The sequence below is a fragment of the Dryobates pubescens genome, chromosome 10 (genome assembly GCF_014839835.1).
Source record: "Dryobates pubescens isolate bDryPub1 chromosome 10, bDryPub1.pri, whole genome shotgun sequence".
NCBI lineage: Eukaryota > Metazoa > Chordata > Aves > Piciformes > Picidae > Dryobates > Dryobates pubescens.
Genome location: NC_071621.1, coordinates 27,889,331 through 27,908,520, shown reverse-complemented (window position 1 = coordinate 27,908,520; position 19,190 = coordinate 27,889,331). Strand labels below are relative to the sequence as shown.

The window sequence follows — 19,190 nt, the reverse complement described above, 5'->3', positions numbered from 1 at the left end:
TTGCTCTCTAGTCTGACTTCTGAGGAGAAGATAAAAGGCATCACAAATGATCTTTAAATTATCCTGACATTATGCATGCAAGTGAATTAACTACAGTTGTTGATGGATGATTAATCTCGTTGATTACAAGAGCATGCTCCACTAGGATGATGGAAAGCTTACTACTTCATTTGAGTAACTTGACCCACTACTACTTCTAAAAATACACAGAAAAGCTATTTTTAGTGCAGACAAGCACAGGGACAGGAATAACTTATACATGAGTAGAAAGATCTAGGATATTCACTTTAAATGTAGTTTATGCCATTGGTTCTCAAAATACAACAATCAATTAAAGGTACAAGTGAGTTAAGGAATAATCTCATCTCAGTTCTTAGCTCTTCCAGGCACGTACACTACCTCAACTTGAATGCCTGTTGGCAAATATTGCAAGTGCCCTGTGTCCCCTTCCTGGGAGCCTGGCTGTCCAGGGCCAGCCTGGGGAAAGCAGAGCTTCTGGCCTGGGAGAAAGCTGTCACAAAGACAGCTAGAAGCCTCTGCAAGGGCCACCTCCCCTTCCCCTGGGAGCCTTGACCCAGACACATCCCAGCTCTGTCTGTGCATGACCACTGCACCACTGATCTGGGCTTTGAACCCCAGGCTGATATCCCAACCTGGCCTCAGCCCAGTCCCATGGAGCTGCCCATAAAATTAAAAGGCAGAAAACTTCTGCCAGTAAAAAGATTCGATGTTTAATTTACCCAATGTAATCAGTGTCTCCAACTGACTGCTGTAACTAGTGACGGCTTGGGTCAAACAAAGGAAGAAATTTTCACTATGGGCTTTCTTTCCAGCATGAGAGTTTCCATATTCTCCTGAAGTGCACCACTATCACTCTTGGAACTCACAAAGGTTTTAGCCTTTTTGCTAATTTCAGTGTTCCTATTGTAGCTATCTCCCAGTGGTGCAGGATTTCAAAAGCATGTATTTAAACTCTATAATAAGAAAAGCCTCAAGACATAATTGAAGAAATCTCTTTTCCAAGATCCCAAACCTGCTCAGTACAATGCAGCCTTATCAGTACTTAAAGTGTCCCTAAAGCAGCCAGGAAGAGCTCAGGAAGACCCCCCTTGGTCACCCTTAAGCTCTCTGTGCAGAGGAAGTCAGTCTTAAAGCAGCCCTTCTCTAAAGGGTTTCAGCATGTGTGATCCAATGAAAAGCTGGGGGCTGAAAAAAGGGTAAATGAAATGGTGAAGCTAATTGCACTACAATCAACTCTTTGCCAGCTTAGTCATTGAGGACTTTCACACCACAGATGTAACTGTGAGCAGTTTCTGAGCAAAACTTCACTTGTGACAGCAGCAGGAAACTGCAGCTCAGGAACTGTCAATTACCTTACTAAAATTCCCCTTTTTTCCCCAATTTAATCTCAGCAGCATCTGAGCAAAGGAGTGAATTTGTGTATTAATTATAAAATTTGACTTTATTTAATTCAGAGCAGTTTTAAATACAGAATATCCTTAACAAAGCAAACAAGCAACATATATTATTCTTCTGTTATCAGCAGTGAACATACCCATGTGTCCACAGGTATCTGGATTCTCCAGCCATCACCAGTAAACTGCATCGGGGCAGCATAATCGCCACTGTGCGGCCATCAGGGTGTTTGAAATCCATCACGATCTAAAAATAAACAAAAACAGTCACCATGAATGAGCCACCACAATGACTTACAGAGTCCAGCCCACCACAGTGTCTTACAGTTTCATACACATGCCAGAGATTTTCAAGTCCTAGCTTCGTTTGCCTCTGTAATGCATCATAATACTGCCATGAAAACAGCTGCCTGTAGGTCTCTGTCCTTAAGATCTCTCTCTTTCAGTGTCGTGTTCAAAAAAAATCCAAGGCAGACACAAATATACATGTATAAATAGATAATTATCTAGAGTGGCTGGAGAGCAGAGAGGGACCTGGGGGTACTGGACAATAGTAGGCTCAACATGAGCCAACAGTGTGCCCAGGCAGACAAGAAGGCCAATGGCATCCTGGCCTGTATGAGGAACAGAGTGGCAAGCAGGAGCAGGGAAGTCATTCTGCCCCTGTACTCAGCACTGGTTTGGCCACATCTTGAATACTGTGTCCAGTTCTGGGCCCCTCAGTTTAGAAAAGATGTTGAGTTGTTGGAACGTGTCCAGAGAAAAGCAACAAAGCTGGTGAGGGGTTTGGAGCACAAGCCCTATGAGGAGAGGCTGAGGGAGCTGGGGTTGCTTAGCCTGGAGGCTCAGAGGAGACCTTATTGCTGTCTACAATTACCTGAAGGGAGGTTGTAGCCAGGTGGGGGTTGGTCTCTTCTCTCAGGCAACCAGCACCAGAACAAGAAGACACAGTCTCAAGCTGTGCCAGGGGAGGTTTAGGCTGGATGTTAGGAGAAGACTGGATGAGGCACTCAGTGCCATGGTTTAGTTGATTAGATGGTGTTGGATAATAGGTTGGACTTGATGATCTCGAAGGTCTTTCCCAACCTGGTTAATTCTATTCTATTCTATTCCATTCTATTCTATTCCATTCCATTCTATTCTAATTAGAATACAAAATACATTTTTTCCCCACAGCAATAACTTTCTTTGCAAGAACACAGCAGCACTGCTCAATCTCTGTGTGCACCTGTGAGGTAGGAAAGGATTACTATTCCTCAAATAGAGGCAACTGCCTAGGAGAAAGACTGCACGTTTGCTGTAATTCAGGCTTCTGAATATTAGGGCTGGGCTAACCTGGGCTAAGACAATCAGCTGCTGTCTTTTTGTGAAGTCTGTGCAGACAGAGCCAAGCATCTGCAAAGAATGATTCATCCTAGTCTAAAATGTAGAGCTAAGTGATGTGCAATGACCCTCTGCCCTCTGGAAATGCTTACCCATTCAAAGCAGACTGAGTTGAAAGAATGATCTCAGAGTAACACTTAGATAACCAGTATTATTTGACAAAAAAATTTCCAACCTGCCCACATTCTTGGAGGCTCACAGCAGAACAAGCACGTGCAGTCTCCCAAGATCCTGACTAACATACCAACTACCAGACCACCTTTTTATTATTTGCCACATGGCTTCCAGCCATGACAATACATTGAGGCAATGCTTTCACATTTATTCCGGTTTCTCAGCCCAGATGGCAGTACTACGTTTTGCTTCTGCCTGGGCTAGGAATGTTATCCTTTTACATTTCCCAAATGAGAGAAACTCTTGCTGTGGAAAATAAGAGGGAGGTCATTTAAGCAACCCAAATGAGTTACAGAAGACTTACCAAAAAATACAAGCAGTCAAAAAGTATTCGAGTCAGCAGTTCCAGCTCCACTGGAGAATTAGCATTATGAACGTGCTGTGACATGATTTGTAACCTCCTAAGTACGCAGTTTCAAAGCAGACTTACTACAGTATGCCAGATCGAAACAAATTAAACAGTTCAACTTCTGCATGCAGATGCATTTGACAAAGGGAAAACAGTGGTGCAATGATCAGTCATTCAGCACAAAAACCCAGCAAGACAGAGACTGAATAAGCAAGACTTCTAAACACTACAAATCACCACTTAGAACATTTACTACTTAATGTTGTGCACCCGGGAGCAAACTACAATGGCATTTACATTTTTAGAGGAAAAAACACAAGTGTGCTGTAGTACCACCCACATAGAGTGACACAACTTCTCCTGTTGAGCTATCTAAATTTAAAGTAAGAAACAACAAGAGTAACAAAGTGGTGCTGAAAGGGGAAGAGAGATACGGGGGAACAAGAATAAAACCTACCTGTAAGCTCTGAATAATGACTGTTGAAGCAGGGAGACTTACTAATTGTTTTTCTTACAGTTAGAAACTTTTCCATTAGTTAAAAGAGATTAGCCTCTAGGCTTCTAGACATAAGTAACAGTGAGGCCTTCAGCTGGCTGGAGCAAAGATAAGACACAGATGCAGAGAACAAAGGCACTATGATAAAGATTCACACACTAAGAAGTTGGTCAGAACATCAACAAGAGACTGTAATGTTGGAGGGACAGAAAGTGACAGCAGAGACTGAGAAGTAAAAAGGACTTAATCTATTTAAATTATTCCATGCATATGTATACAATTCCCCAGAAATTTAATGAATATGTATTAGTGCAACTGTATAAAGTAGGTGGAGAGTATTTTGGTTATGCAGACTGGAAGGGCTACCTCTTTGCATCCAACATCGTTAATAAAGGCAATACTTGGCTTAATAGCCATCGACCAGTAGGTTTTGATTGATACTCCCCTGTCACTATGAATCACTTCAGCAGCTACACATGTGGCAGCCACTTGCTAATACACCACTTCCCAGACACTTAGCATTTTTTTCTAGGTATCCTCAAAGAAGCAAGTGGAGAAGAAAACACACAATCTGATGGGAAGGGTGTCCCATAAAGTATGGCTGGGTGCAAGTCTCTGTAAAAAGATGTAGCTACCTGACCAGGCGAAGAAACCAGGGGATAACTAATCAGGACCAGCAAATAAGGAAAAGAAAGTTGTTGGATTAAATGAGTGAGAAGCAATCTGTCTTTTGCCTCTCTAGCTCACTGCTAGAGGGACAGGTGCAAAAAAACAACAATTGGTTTCCTCAGAAGTACAGCAGAATAAACTGAGCATGAGACTGTCCAGATTTCTTCCTGGAGGCTCAATCCCCACTGTGCCTCTTTCTCAGTCAGTACTAGCCACAAACCTCTGATCTTGCAGATGGTGTTCAAGAATTGCACCTCCTCCAAGAGTCAATAGGTGACTTCTGTGGAGTTCCATACACTTGTAGTTGTGCCTCCAGGGCCTGGAAGAGAACCTCATTCCCTTTTGCTTTTGTGTGCCACCCTGGGGACTCCATGAACCAGCGGGAAACAATTCTTCCAGCTCCCTGCCTTCTCTGCTGCTTTACCTCATGCATCTCCAATGAGTTTTACCCTAACAACTTCATGTCCTCAGAGTCTCCTCACAGAAGACAATCCTCAGACCCTGCCCTTTTAACAACTATGCATCCAAAATAGCAGAAGTTCAGAGTGCTCTACAAGAGATAGTACATTGGGAATGACAGAGCACAAGACTACCCATAGTAGCCTGATTTTCGGGCAGAAGTGGCAGGAAAACAAACAGTAAAAGATGAGAACATGTGCTCCTGGACAAATTTCAGATATGTAAAAACAACAAGAAATATGTGAAACAAAATTCCTGATAGTGCAGAATTTGAGGCTGAAAACCAGATTATCTATGTGACATATGTCAAGTCTAGTCCTCATCAGCACAGGATCTCAGCTCTGTCTCTGCTTCTTACTTTTCTGTGAAGGAAAAGCTTCTGTACTATCCTCTGACACAGTGTGGCTGCTCCCCTTCTAAATTAATTTTTCCCTTATGACAAGCTGTGATGATCTGAGGAGGAAAATATAAATAAAGGATTAATTTACTTGCAAATGGGGAATGACATTAAGTAGTTAGCAGTAACTGGAAGAACCAAAACACCAAAACCAAACCTGACTTTTGCTTCTGAAGCAGTGATTGTCAGCTAGAATATGTTTTGCACTTTTCCTATTAACAACAAACTTGACATTGCAATTCAGACAGGGAATCAGACATCAGGAATACACATGAAGAGAATCAGTGCAATTCCCTGCATCATTCCTTTATCTACAATAACTGCACCTGAATGCTTAAAAAAAACCAATCCTTTGTTAACAGTGAAGAATGTTTAACCCAGAAGAGTTTTTGAAGAACTCTGTTCTTATCTGACAAACCTCTTAGTGACTGAGAGAGGTAAAATACACTCCTCTAAGTGTATTTATCCTGGCAGAACATGCTAAACTGCCAATGTCACACATACACAGGCACACAGAAGATTAACACATTTGGTCATCTTTTTAATTTACTAAGGACTCACAATCAATAAAGCAACTCTGCCACTGCTGAATCAATCTGCTTCATGATAGCTTTGCTCCACAGGAGCTATTTCCAATTACTATTTTAGTTTTTACCTCTTTTCTTTTTCACCTATTTTCTTTTTTCCCTTAGATGGCAGAGTCAATAAAGATCAAATTTCCAGCTAGCCCATGGTGAATCATGCAAAGATTACTTTCAGAAAGTATAAATAGTGAATGCTTTGATCTTATACAACTTGTGCCTTCTTTCTTTGTACTGGGGAAAAAGCATGTCTCTGAATTTACCCCCCCAAAAAAAAACCTTAAAAGAAAAAAAGCAGCTAATACCTACTTGTTGCTTTAAATAATTTGTCATGATGCCAGGTTATTTAAGAGAGCATTCACGATGAGAGAGCACCTGAAGCAGTAAACAGCCTTCAAGGATGGCTACACATCAACACAAAGGGGCACCCACATCATGAGCATTGTTTCTGTGGCACAAAATAGAACAGAATGCAAAACCTGGGAAAGAATCCAGCACAGAAGGAAAGAAAGGAGATTTTTCTGAACTCCTCAGACAACAAGAAGTCTTCACCACTTTTCAGTGCAATGGTGCTGCACTTTATGAAAGAGCAGAAGGATGCAGATGAGTGACTGGTCTACTAAATAAGTAACTATCCAAAGACAAAACAGAAACACAATGGGGCTATAAGGACAATGCCAGTATGGATTTCACTGCTACAGCGTGGAACAACAACGTTGTTTTTCTAAGCTTTGTCTCTGCTGCCATTTATATTTGAGGTTAACAGACTACCTTAGACGAAACACACTTTGAAGCTAAAAACAGCAACATGTGGAATGCTTCTCAAGTCTCTGACATTATTTACTGAATTTGCAGAGAGCAAAGACACATTATCAACCTACACAGCAGTTTTCCACATGTAAAACAGATGAAAAAGAATGTCTACTTCAAAGACAGCTGAGAGGTTTAAAGCCCACACATAGAGCTTGAACAACACAGTGAGGCTCTGTGGAGAGACAAGATCCTGCTAGTTTACACAGGACTGAGGCAATCAATCAGTAATACACAGTGTCTTTCACTGCAAAAAACATGCTGCATTCCAAAATTTGGCATTCAGAAAAATGCTGAATTTTAAGGGCAAAGAGAATGGGATTATCTTCTCCAAATAATCCATGACCATAGGAAATTTATCTTACGTAAATTATGCTGATATTTATATCCTGTATCATGGTTTCAGACTTTGGAAAATGAGTGCAACACTGACAATCATGATGATGAAATATTTCAGTACTGCCTACCTGAGAATGATGATGAAATAGTTCAGTACTGCCTACCTCAGAATTCTTTCAACAACATGCACAGGCCTCCCCCACATCAGATTTATGCCAAAGCATACCCTCTCTTGCTAAGCCTTGTTTATCTGCTTAGGCACTAGAGTGATGTTACTCAGATGGTTAATACATTTACCAGATTTTCTTTCTTCAAAAGTTGTACTATGTTTGCTATCCATGCAATGAGTTACCATTTCCCTGAATTTTCTGTGTCATTTTTCTCCCTCTCAACTGAAGTCTAGCAAATGAATGTTTAAAAACTATTTCAATATAGGGATGGTACTTAATTCTTTTCTCTCTGAGCTGTCACCTTGTTATGATTTTCTTGATAACCCCAAGGAAAAGAGTGTATCCATAGCACAGTAGTATTTCTCCAAGCTATTACATATTCCACTGACTCCAGGATGCAAATTCTCTTGTCTGTTCTCTACAAAACTCAGGAAGTGCATAAAAGGGAAACTATGGACATTTTAAAGCTAATTCCTGTTGAGTGGAGGAGCTTCCAACCTTCTGCAGGCCTTGTCACAGCTAACTGGAATATGCACCATGTGCCTTTTGCGCCCAGGCATGCATCTCTTGAGGTTCATCAGCTCCAAGTCAATAAAAGTTATTAGCCACTTCACTAGCTTGGTGCCAGCTCCTCATGGTGTCCAGTGCAGTGGCTGACTGCCCAGCCTTGGCAGAGGTTGTGATTCTAGTGTTACTTCTGGAAACCCCACACCAACTTTTGACTGCTGCTTTTCACACTCCAAGTTCTCTCCCTGTTGCTACAATTCATTTTGCTTCACTGCTATGTCTTCTCAGGCTGACTTTGTTTCAAAAGCCTCTTTCTAAATCCATAGTTACTGCTTAATCTTGCTGATTGAACAGCCAGACGACAAGAACACAAGAAGTCTAATTCATTAAAGACTACCCATCAAACATGCCAGCTCCTACTGAGAGTATCGTTTCTTCTGTATGTTAGGACATCATGCATGACCTTTGCACCTTTTCAAGACATTACCTGTGTTAAAACTCAGTGCTGAATACTAGATTCCTGAAAGATTTTCAATCCCTAGAGTAAAAGACAACAGCTGCATTACCACTGCTTCCCCTCTCTGTCATCACAGGTATACATTTCTCTCTTCCAGGAAACACAGCTCAACCTCAGCATATGGTGTCAATGTCCTCCTTGATGTCTTTCATTTAATCCAGAGACAAAGGCTCAGCCAAGTTCTCAACAGCAAACAATTTATTCAATTTAGCCAACATTCCATTTTGCTCCTTTAACATGTTGCCTCCCTTGCTCTTAGCTTAAACTTTTAGGACACAGAAAGCCAAAGGCTAATGCTGTCAGTCTTTACTTAATTTCTTTATTGACTTAGCCTTCCCTACAATACTTCCCATTCTTTCAGTCATATGTCTTCCCCCACATCCATAGGTGCAACTACACGGACATACATGGAATTGTATCCACCCACACCAGGGCAGAATGTGCCCCAAGTGCATGAAAACATTCATTTTCCTTTCCTTTGGAAAGGAAAATTCCGAGATTTTGTATCATTTGCTTTCCATTGGGAGTACAGTTCAACGGAAGAGCACAAGAGGACTCATACATCCTGATCCTAGAGGTCTCCAGAAGGCTCAATCTGTTCAAGACATAATGCCCAGACATCATAAGAAAGCAATTATTCATCCTCAAATACATCTCCTCAGACTTTCACTTACTGTATTACTCAGAGTCCTGAAAATAGTTTGTTATTTAACTTGTTTAATGCTGTACCAAACATCTAGTGAGAAACCACTGAACAAGTCTTCATAACATAGACACGGCTGTAAGAAGTACAACTTTATACACAAGTATGATATTTACAGGACTCTGTTATGCACATCCACATGTTGTACTGTGGCACATCTAATTCTTTCACACATTAAAAATGAGAGAGTCATTTACAGGAAAATGGACCTGAAATACTGACATTCAGAGTGTACACTGAATGTGTACCCTGTACTAGTGGTGGCACAGATCAACCAGCTGTTGTATAATAGTCCATGTCAGGGTATTTCAAAGCACAGGTAAAGCATGCTTCATGTTCATTATCCTATATAGTAGTAAACTTTCTTACCTCATTGTGCAAACACTGAGGTTCTTCATCAGACCTTACTGCCCCTTGCAGGTCTCAGCTTTCTGCTTGTAATGCTGTACTACAGGAATTCAAGCTGACTATAACTCAATAGTCAATTCAGTGTAAGGTTAAGACACCTACTTTGGGGCATACATTTGTAAAAATCCTATTAGGAAACTGAAACCTGGGAAACCAGACTCTAGATATCTATGTTAGCATAGGCTGAATCATCTTCTGAGCTGGTCAGGCTCAGCTTCCCTTTATTACAGAGGAGCTCAGGCATGCAGTGCACATGTATGCACCTACTTGTCAACACTAAAATTTCTGTGTCTTAATTCTGGACTGAATATCACTGACAAGAAGTTATTTAATAAGGCACCCAGGTATAGATTGGACAGATGCCTCAACTCTGTTTGAAACAGTCCTGCCTTAATTAAAGCTTCTTCCCGCACTATTGTCACTATAATTCCCCCCCCTGCATACTGAGAAAACAGTACAGAAATAGTCCATTGGTGAATATCTGTGACTCAAAAGGATGAAACAACTGAGTTTACTCAGCCTGACTTTGAAATAAAGGTCAACTAGCCCTTCTTACAGCACAGCTGTTACTGTCCCAGAGACCACTGTCATAACAGAGCACTGCCGGAACGCTAGACACGCAAACTGTGCCTTCTCAAACTAATTTGTACATTATACCTCACAAGATCTGACCAGACACAGTTTTTAATCTATTGCTATAGAAACTACCATATGGCCTGTTTCTTAATCCTCTGCATTGTCACTGTAAAAGAGAAATCTGCTGAGGAACAAAGATCTGGGCATTAATTTAAAGAAAAGGTGTAAATACATAAAGAAAAGCCATGTCTTTAGCAGACAATAGCATCTAACTCTTAAGTAAACAACACCCCCTCAAAAAAACCCACCAAAATAAAATCAACACCAAATAATGAACCAAAGCTACTTTCGAAGAGAAGAGAAGAGAAGAGAAGAGAAGAGAAGAGAAGAGAAGAGAAGAGAAGAGAAGAGAAGAGAAGAGAAGAGAAGAGAAGAGAAGAGAAGAGAAGAGAAGAGAAGAGAAGAGAAGAGAAGAGAAGAGAAGAGAAGAGAAGAGAAGAGAAGAGAAGAATAGGAGTAGACTAGACTAGACCAGGTTGGAAGAGACCTTCAAGATCATCATGTCCAACCTATCATCCAACACCACCTAATCAACTAAACCATGCAACCAAGCACCCTATCAAGTCTCCTCCTGAACACCTCCAATGATGGTGACTCCACCACCTCCCCAGGCAGCACATTCCAACGGGCAATCAGACCAGAACAAGGAGACACAGTCTCAAGCTGCACCAGGGGAGGTTTAGGCTGGATGTTAGGAAGAAATTCTTCATAGAAAGAGTGATTGGCCATTGGAATGGGCTGCCCAGGGAGGTGGTGGAGTCACCATCACTGGAGGTGTTTAGGAAGAGACTGGATGGGGTGCTTGGCGCCATGGTTTAGTTGATTAGATGGTGTTGGATGATAGGTTGGACATGATGATCTCATAGGTCTCTTCCAACCTGGTAAATTCTATTCTATTCTATTCTATTCTATTCCTATTCTATTCTATTCTATTCTATTCTATTCTATTCTATTCTATTCTATTCTATTCTATATTCTAAGACACTGCCTGCCTACTTGTTTCTTCGCTAACAGCACACCTCTCCATGCCTTCAATCAGAATCTTTCTGTCAAGTCTATCACAGGTTTGACAGTCCTGGCTCCAGTATGCTTTTAATTGCTCTAAATTGTCAGCTCATCAATGAGAACTTCCAAAGTCAGCTCTACCAAAACAAGAGCTCTATGGAGAAACTCCTGGAACACTCAACATAGCTGGAAAGAAAAACAGAAGACTGCAGTATGCAAAATACTCAGATTTGGAAAGACAGTATAAATGCAGACACACTTCAAACCCCAATTCAAACTCTATTTGCCACACTATTTTAAAGATCCAAATGAAAGCCAAGAGAGCTACACCACAGCAGGATCTTAACAAGTTAAGCTTGTTTCTTTGCTTATAGACTACTTGTGGCTATTATTATTATTGACTGGTTTTAATTGCTACATGAAACTTGCCACAGTCTTAAAATAGGTTCCTATGACAATAAAGATGACATCATTGGCTAATGAAATTAGATTTCTTAATTACATTCCAGAACTGAAGTACAGCTGAAAAGCAACAGCTAAAGAAAATGAGTTTTTAATGCCCCGGAGTTCAGCCTGGCTGCTGCTTATTTGTGGCAGACACCAGGATTCCATTTCATGAACTGGTCTTCTAAAAATAACATGGGGAATAGAAATAATTTGCATTGATAAACTCTTCACAGAAATTAAAAATTATGTTTACAAAGTAAAAAAATTACTAATTGGAATGGAATGGAATGGAATAGAATAGAATAGAATAGAATAGAATAGAATAGAATAGAATAGAATAGAATAGAATAGAATAGACCAGGTTGGAAGAGACCTTTGAGATCATCATGTCTAACCTATCATCCAACACTGTCTAACCAACTAAACCACTCAAACAATACAGAGGCTTCTACAAAAAAGCCAATAATGATCTGTATTTCAAGAGTGACAATCCAGAATCTGACTCAAAAATAATTTCATCTGTAAAATCATTAATTGAAATCTAAATCTAAATGCTCTGTAAGTCTTCTTTTCTTACAATGATTACATTTTTCACAGGAATAAATAGCAGCTTCACATTTAAACAGGCAATCAATTTCACCACCAATGAAAAGTAGTTAATGTATCATAATGAAAGGTACATGGGGAGAGTGAAGTGGAATTAAAAGGGGGAAAATAGAGGTTCCAGTTTAAAAAGAGAAATATGGTGTATCATCATGTGGGTTTTTTTCAATATTTTTATCCACCTATATATTTCCTACCACAAGTAAAGCAATTAGAAACCTCTAGCAATAGCTGTGCAGTAGCAAAACACTTAGAACATGTTTGCTTGCACTGAAAAATGCCCTATCTGTATGTGCGTCACAGTAATGCCACAACAGCCAGACGTCAGAGAATTGGAAATGAAATGATGCTGCCTCAGCATACAAAATAACCACAGTACAGAAACAGCAAATAGCCTGGAGACAACAGGTTCTGTTCAAACAGAATCAAGTTGGTATAGGAATGATGCAGGCATTGGCCTTCCTCATTTGGCAGCTATGACCACAGGTCAGAAAATCATAAGCGTTATTGCAGACTTCAAATGTTTGAGGAAGCATTTCACTCACAGGAGGATTTCAGTGTGATCCTGAGAAAACTAACTGGAACTGTATGACATTTTTCACAGCATCTCCAGGTGGTGGATTTAATTTTCAAATTCTTCCTAATTGCAATTTCATTTGTCTCTTTCCACATTCACCTCAGATGCACTGCGGATGCAACAGCCCAGAGGCGTTTAGGAGACAGTAATATTATTCCCACTTCTCTTTCTCAACACCAATAACTCAAAGAAAACACAGGATGCTAAAAAGAGCAACCTGTTGACTAAGAAGAAAGTAATATGAACCAGGAGGAGCCACAGCTCTGTCTTCCCTCTCAGCAGCCAAAATAAAGGACAACGTGCAAGAAACATAAAGCTGCTACATAGAATCAAGTAAGGCAAATTCCTACTCTAGCAGACCCAGGAGAAATACCTCAGCAAGTCACCAGCGTATTCTGCAGATCAGAGATCCCACAGCAATCAAACCACTACAAACTTACTTCCTCAGCACTGAATTAGGATTCTAGCCAATTCAGGACTTACTAGACCTGGCATAGTGGGGAACAGCTTTATGGGAAGGCACAGCAGATGACAAGTTTCTTTATTCTGTGGACATGAAGGGAGGCTGGTATGTATCCAACAAAAGGAGAACAGGTGACAAAGCTTTGCAGTTATCTGCCCAGTATTGGCTCACTATTAGTAACTGCCAGACTTGGAGACTTACCACAGGGACAACTCATAAAAAGAGGCACCTGGAAACTATAACATCTCATCATATGAAAGGGAGGGTGGGGTGAAAGAACATTTATAGATACAAAGTTTTAAAATACAGGCTCTGTCACAGCTTAGCTTTAATTCTGTTCCTACCATGCAGCTGAGAAGGTAGTGGAGAAGGTAAGATCTCCAAATTGCTGTCTCTTTTCTCAGGTGTTGATCTGTTAGAGGGTAGGAGAGCTCTGCAGAGGGACATCGACAGGCTGGACAGATGGGCAGAGTCCAATGGCATGAGACATAACACATCTAAGTGCCGGGTTCTGCACATTGCCACAACAACCCCATGCAGTGCTACAGGCTGGGGTCAGAGTGGCTGGAGAACAGCCAGGCAGAGAGGGACCTGGGGGTACTGGTTGATAATAGGCTGAACATGAAACAGCAGTGTGCCCAGGTAGACAAGAACACCAATGGCATCCTGCCCTCTATCAGGAATACGGTGGCCAGCATGAGCAGGGAAATCATTCTGCTCCTGTACTCAGCACTGGTTTGGCCACATCTTGAATACTGTCTCCAGTTCTGGGCCTCTCACTTTAGGAAAGATGTTGAGTTGTTGGAATGTGTCCAGAGAAGGGCAAAAAAGCTGGGGAGGGGTTTGGAGCACAAGCCCTATAAGGAGAGGCTGAGGGAGCTGGGATTGCTTAGCCTGGAAAAGAGGAGGCTCAGGGAAAACCTTATTGTTCTCTACAAATCCCTGAAGGGAGGTTGTAGCCAGGTGGGGGTTGGTCTCTCCTCCCAGGCATCCAGCACCAGAACAAAAGGACACAGTCTCAAGCTGTGCCAGGGGAGGTTTAGGCTAGATGTGAGGAAGAAATTTTTCACAGAAAGATTGACTGGCCATTGGAATGGGCTACCCAGGGAGGTGGTAGAGTCACCATCCCTGGAGTTTAGGAGGAGACTGGATAAGGCACTTGGTGCCATGGTTTAGTTGATAAGATGGTGTTGGATGATAGGCTGGACTTGATCTCAAAGGTCTTTTCCAACCTGGTTAATTCTATTTTATTCTATTCAAAAAAACTACTGCCACAATACTTCTAGAGAAGTAATGCAAGTGTCATTGGTCTGGGGCGATTCTGTTCAAATGCTGTAGTATCTCAGTACACATCAAGACTGGTTAGCATATTCTTACAGCAGCTGAGAAACAAATGTTTGCCTGCATTAGTCCAACACAGAGAATGCCTTGCTGTTGTTCCCTTTGGCTAAAATAGGAGTTTGCATATAAACAGCCAAGGCTGTGGAAGGAGGTGATTATGTATTGCAGCAAAGGCTCCCTCTGAATCATTTACATGAACACTGAGTTTTCAAGATCCTTACAAACATTAAAGTAACTCACAACAGTATGTTCACTGAATATTCACCTTTCCCAAAACACAACAGCAAGACTGTTATAAATATTCCCATGAAGAGTTGCAAGCTCTGTTGCTTATCTCAGAGGGCACAATTCAATGTTCTATTACACAAATAGAAAGTTCTCTCTTAATTGTGATGGGGTTTGTATTTGATACAAGTTCAGTGACAGTACATTATGGCGTGACATAGACAGAAAGAAACACAGAGAACATCTTTATACACAGTAAACATAAACAGGAGAGGCAGAATTATGAAGCCTGATGCCCTTAACTTGCAGTGCTCAGGATGCTTTTCACATGGACAAGCTCTTCAGTAAGTTTTCAAACATGAAACAGCACTTTCAATGGAAGAAACCATGTCAATCTAGTATAAAATTATAAACTTAGTCTCTATGGGTTTCCAGCTAAATGATACAGAAACTACTGCAAATTGCTGTTCTTTGAGAACTGGCAACATCTGTGACTGTAAGAAGGTACAGCTCAAGAAATGTGTCTTACAGAGGTGAACAGCATACCATCCATCTTCAGGAATCCTACCAGACTCACCTGAACAAACTCCTGAACTCAGCATTAGGCTGGAATGATAAAAATCAACATCTTCCATTTAGGTTAACAGACATTTTGATCACTATTACTACTACTACAATCACGCTGCTAGCATGAATAGAGGAAAAACTTTGGTATAGCCACTAGAGCAATTCCTTAAATGGGGTAAGATGCCTTCCCACAGAAGAGAAAACAACATAAATGTAAACAGTAAATCAAACTGATTCTGTGAATCTATGGCTCAGCAACAATCTATGACTCAGGTAAGACAAGTATGAGTGGGACTACAAAGTTAACACAATATGCAGTGCCTGCCTACCTCATTAGAGATCATACAAGATCTGAAACAGGAGCTAACTGTCAAAGGCTGGGTACAATCCAGACCTTCTAAAGGCTTCTGATAAAATCCCTCAAGCAGCTGTTACAGAAACAGCTGCTGCTACAGCTGCTACTGGTTTTTGTTTGTTAACCAAAATTAGAAACAGATCAACAAGTATGAAGCAGAAGTGCAGGGTAAATGGTCAATTGTCATCTTGAAAGATGAGCTGCAGTGGTGTCCTTCATTCTATCAGTACTAGGACAACCATCAGTCATATTTCAAAAGGTCTAGTGGAGTTTTTCTTTGTAACATTGCTGTGCTTTCAAAGCTTAAAAGAATCAAGACTTTTCACTATACAGATCAAGACAGTAATACCTGCTGGCTAAGACACAAGGAACTGAAGTTAGGCAGAGGACAGGGATGATCCATACATGGCCCCACTGTTTAACCCTGAGTCACAAATCTAACTCAAACCCCTGAAGCTTCCCTCTCACAGACATTAAGCCAGAGCTGCTGCCAGAGCATCACAGCAGTTCCCAATGATTATACCAGCCTTCTGTCAGGCCAAGGCACAAGGACAGGAAGCACAGTAAGATGCTAGCAGAAGCTAACAAGAAAAAGTCAATCCTGGCACTTCCACATCAGGGCTGGATATTGGGAAGATGGGACAGAACAATATAAATCATAGTACGGTGCCAACACAACTCACTCTTTACAAAAGCCATGACTGCACTTCACAGTGGATGGTCCCTAGCAGTCTTGGGCAGATGCTGACAAGGAGGGACTGCAGGGGGTCACTAGCTGTTCTCTTGGGGAAAGAAGATCTGCAGCAGGACAGGGAAAATTCTTTTCCAGCTTAGATATGCTCATAGCACTACTCAGCTCATTATAGAAATGCTACCTCTGGATTTCTAAAATGCTAATAAGTCAAGGCATACATGACAGCATCCAAAATGGCAAATTAGGAAAAGTGGGAAAACAGAAATAGTGATCAAGCTCCTGCTGCAAACCTGAAAAAGGAAATTTGACACAGGATTTAACTAGGATTTTCTGAGACAGGCTCCAACTTAGCCAGGCTCCCAAGATGAAATACTGTCAAATAATGTATCTTTAGAGACACCAAATGGAGGCTCAGAAAATAGCACCTGACTCAAATAAAAACAGAGAATTCCCAACAGAAAGGACTATTCCCTGTTTTGCAGTATACTGTTCAAATGGTTTGCCATTAAGCTTAGCAAAAATCACTTCTAAAATGACAGCTTCTGAATTAAAGAAAGTTGTATTAAACAACACAACGTTGAAAATGATACTGAGTAATATTTTTGGTGTATCAGCTCCTATAAGGAAAGGATGTAGTGATTTATAAAATGCCATTACAAGCTGTGGTGGTTTCAGGCTGTGCCTGGAAAATTTTTCACAGATCTTGAATAGAAAGCGGTAGAAGGTAAATAAATCACTATTGGGTGTAAAAAGAAAAAGAATTATAAGTTCTAAATAATCCCATTGGGCAGGTATCTGCCATAAAACTTAGGAAAATTAACTTTCTCTCTTTTCAGCTTCCACACTCTAGCAGATACTAGCTCTGGCTTGCTGCTGGCTTTTGTTGACCTTGGCTGTGGTCTTTGTTGTGGCTGAGTATTTAACAAAGTAACTCTCTGCTCTTTTCTCTCCTTTATTGTGTATACATTGGCCACAACAACCCCATGCAGTGCTACAGGCTGGGGTCAGAGTGGATAGAGAGCAGCCAGGCAGAAAGGGACCTGGAGTACTGGTTGATAGTAGACTGAACATGAAACAGCAGTGTGCCCAGGTGGGCAAGAAGACAAATGGCATCCTGGCCTGCATCAGAAACAGTGTGGCCAGCAGGACCAGGGAAGTCATTCCGTCCCTGTACTCAGCACTGGTTAGGCCACACCTTGAATATGGTGTCCAGTTCTGGGCCCCTCAGTTTAGGAAAGATGTTGACTTGCTGGAACGTGTCCAGAGAAGAGCAACAAAGCTGGGGAGGGGTTTGGAGCACAAGCCCTATGAGGAGAGGCTGAGGGAGCTGGGGTTGCTTAGCCTGGAGAAGAGGAGGCTCAGGGAAGACCTTATTGCTGGCTACAACTACCTGAAGGGAGGTTGTGGCCAGGTGGGGGTTGGTCTCTTCTCCCAAACAACCAGCACCAGAACAAGAGGACACAGTCCCAAGCTGCACCAGGGGAGGTTTAGGCTGGATGTTAGGAAGAAATTCTTCACAGATAGATTGGCCATGGGAATGGGCTGCCCAGGGAGGTGGTAGACTCACCACCACTGGAAGTGTTTAAGAGGGGACTGGATGAGGCATTTGGTGCCATGGTTTAGTTGATAAGATGGTGTTGGATGATAGGTTGGACTTGATGATCTCAAAGGTCTTTTCCAACCTGGTTAATTATATTCTATTCTACGGGGAAGGGGGGAGGAAGGGAGCAGGGAAAGGGAAACTGTTGCTGGCTCCCCTGGTTTTTGGGTTCTTCTGCTGTTTAGAAATTGTAAATCCTTATAAATATATGTAAATATTATATATTTTGTACATATTCATTGTAATCCATTGTAGATTGTAGTTTTGCTTGTAAATACAGCTTCGTTTGCTTACAACTGAGCTGGTCTGGCAATTTAATGTTGGGGGGGGAATTTTCAGCCTACCACACAAGTCCACATGGTATTCTGGAAGTCTCACTTTATTCTGCAGAAGATGTCAAAGAAACAGGTCAAAACCAGAGAAATTGTTAGCCCAAAATGCTCACTTTTCCTGGAGTATTATGGGACAACACACATCACTTGTCTCACTGCTAGGCAGAAGTACAAAATAATAGTGTGATTCTTCTCCTTTAAATCAAGTGTAATCTTTCCTGTAAAGTCCCTAAAATGCAATGTATTGCACCAACTAGAACAAATTGAGTCACTTTGTTTCTCTGTCTTTTGACAAAATTGTTCCATGTGACTCTGACAGGAAAGAGAATCTCACACCTACATTTCCACCTTGTTTCATACAAGTGTAGGAACTTGGATTGCCACACATTATCTGATGCAAGGTAAATGCAATATTGTGAAGAACCATGTCCTTATTTTCTTCTCAAGAATGTTTACATTTAAAAGGAACACATGCCACATGGCAATATCTATTCCTTTTTCAAGTTTGAGGAAACAAATTATACTTAAAATGATTCCTCCAACAAAATATCACCAAGTGCCTTGTCACTGGATAAACTCACTCGCCACCAAGGGACAGACTGCTTCTCTTTAATGTAATTTAGGTTGCAAGGTTTCACTGAAGATGGCAATGGCACAAAGTGCAATTTGAGACATGTCACTAGTGGAGAACCTCAGGGGTAGATAATAAGGCAAACACCATTTAACATTGCCATGGCCTCAGCCAACATAATGTCCTGATGTCATGCCAGCTTGAAAATGGAAGTGCTGGCTGAAGCAAAGTCTCCATGGGACTTAAGTTCAGAGTATAACGTGAGAAGCTTCTCGTTTCTGGCTGCTGCTTTCAGCTTCCAGTTTTGGGGTGTGGGTCTGTGCTGCTGTGCTGGCTGAGGGCTTGAAGGGCGGGGCAGACATTTTATTGCTGGCTTCTGCTGCTGCTTCTGCTTTTG

General features: G+C 41.3%; 1 protein-coding gene across 1 annotated transcript in view; it reads right to left on the bottom strand.

Moving 5' to 3' along the window:
- ALKBH8 (alkB homolog 8, tRNA methyltransferase) overlaps positions 1–19,190 on the bottom strand; it is a 53,921-nt gene that overhangs the window by 16,772 nt on the left and 17,959 nt on the right. Inside the window, exon 8 of the mRNA XM_054164768.1 lies at positions 1,556–1,662. Coding sequence (XP_054020743.1) covers positions 1,556–1,662 — 107 coding nt within the window. The remainder of the gene's footprint in view (positions 1–1,555; positions 1,663–19,190) is intronic.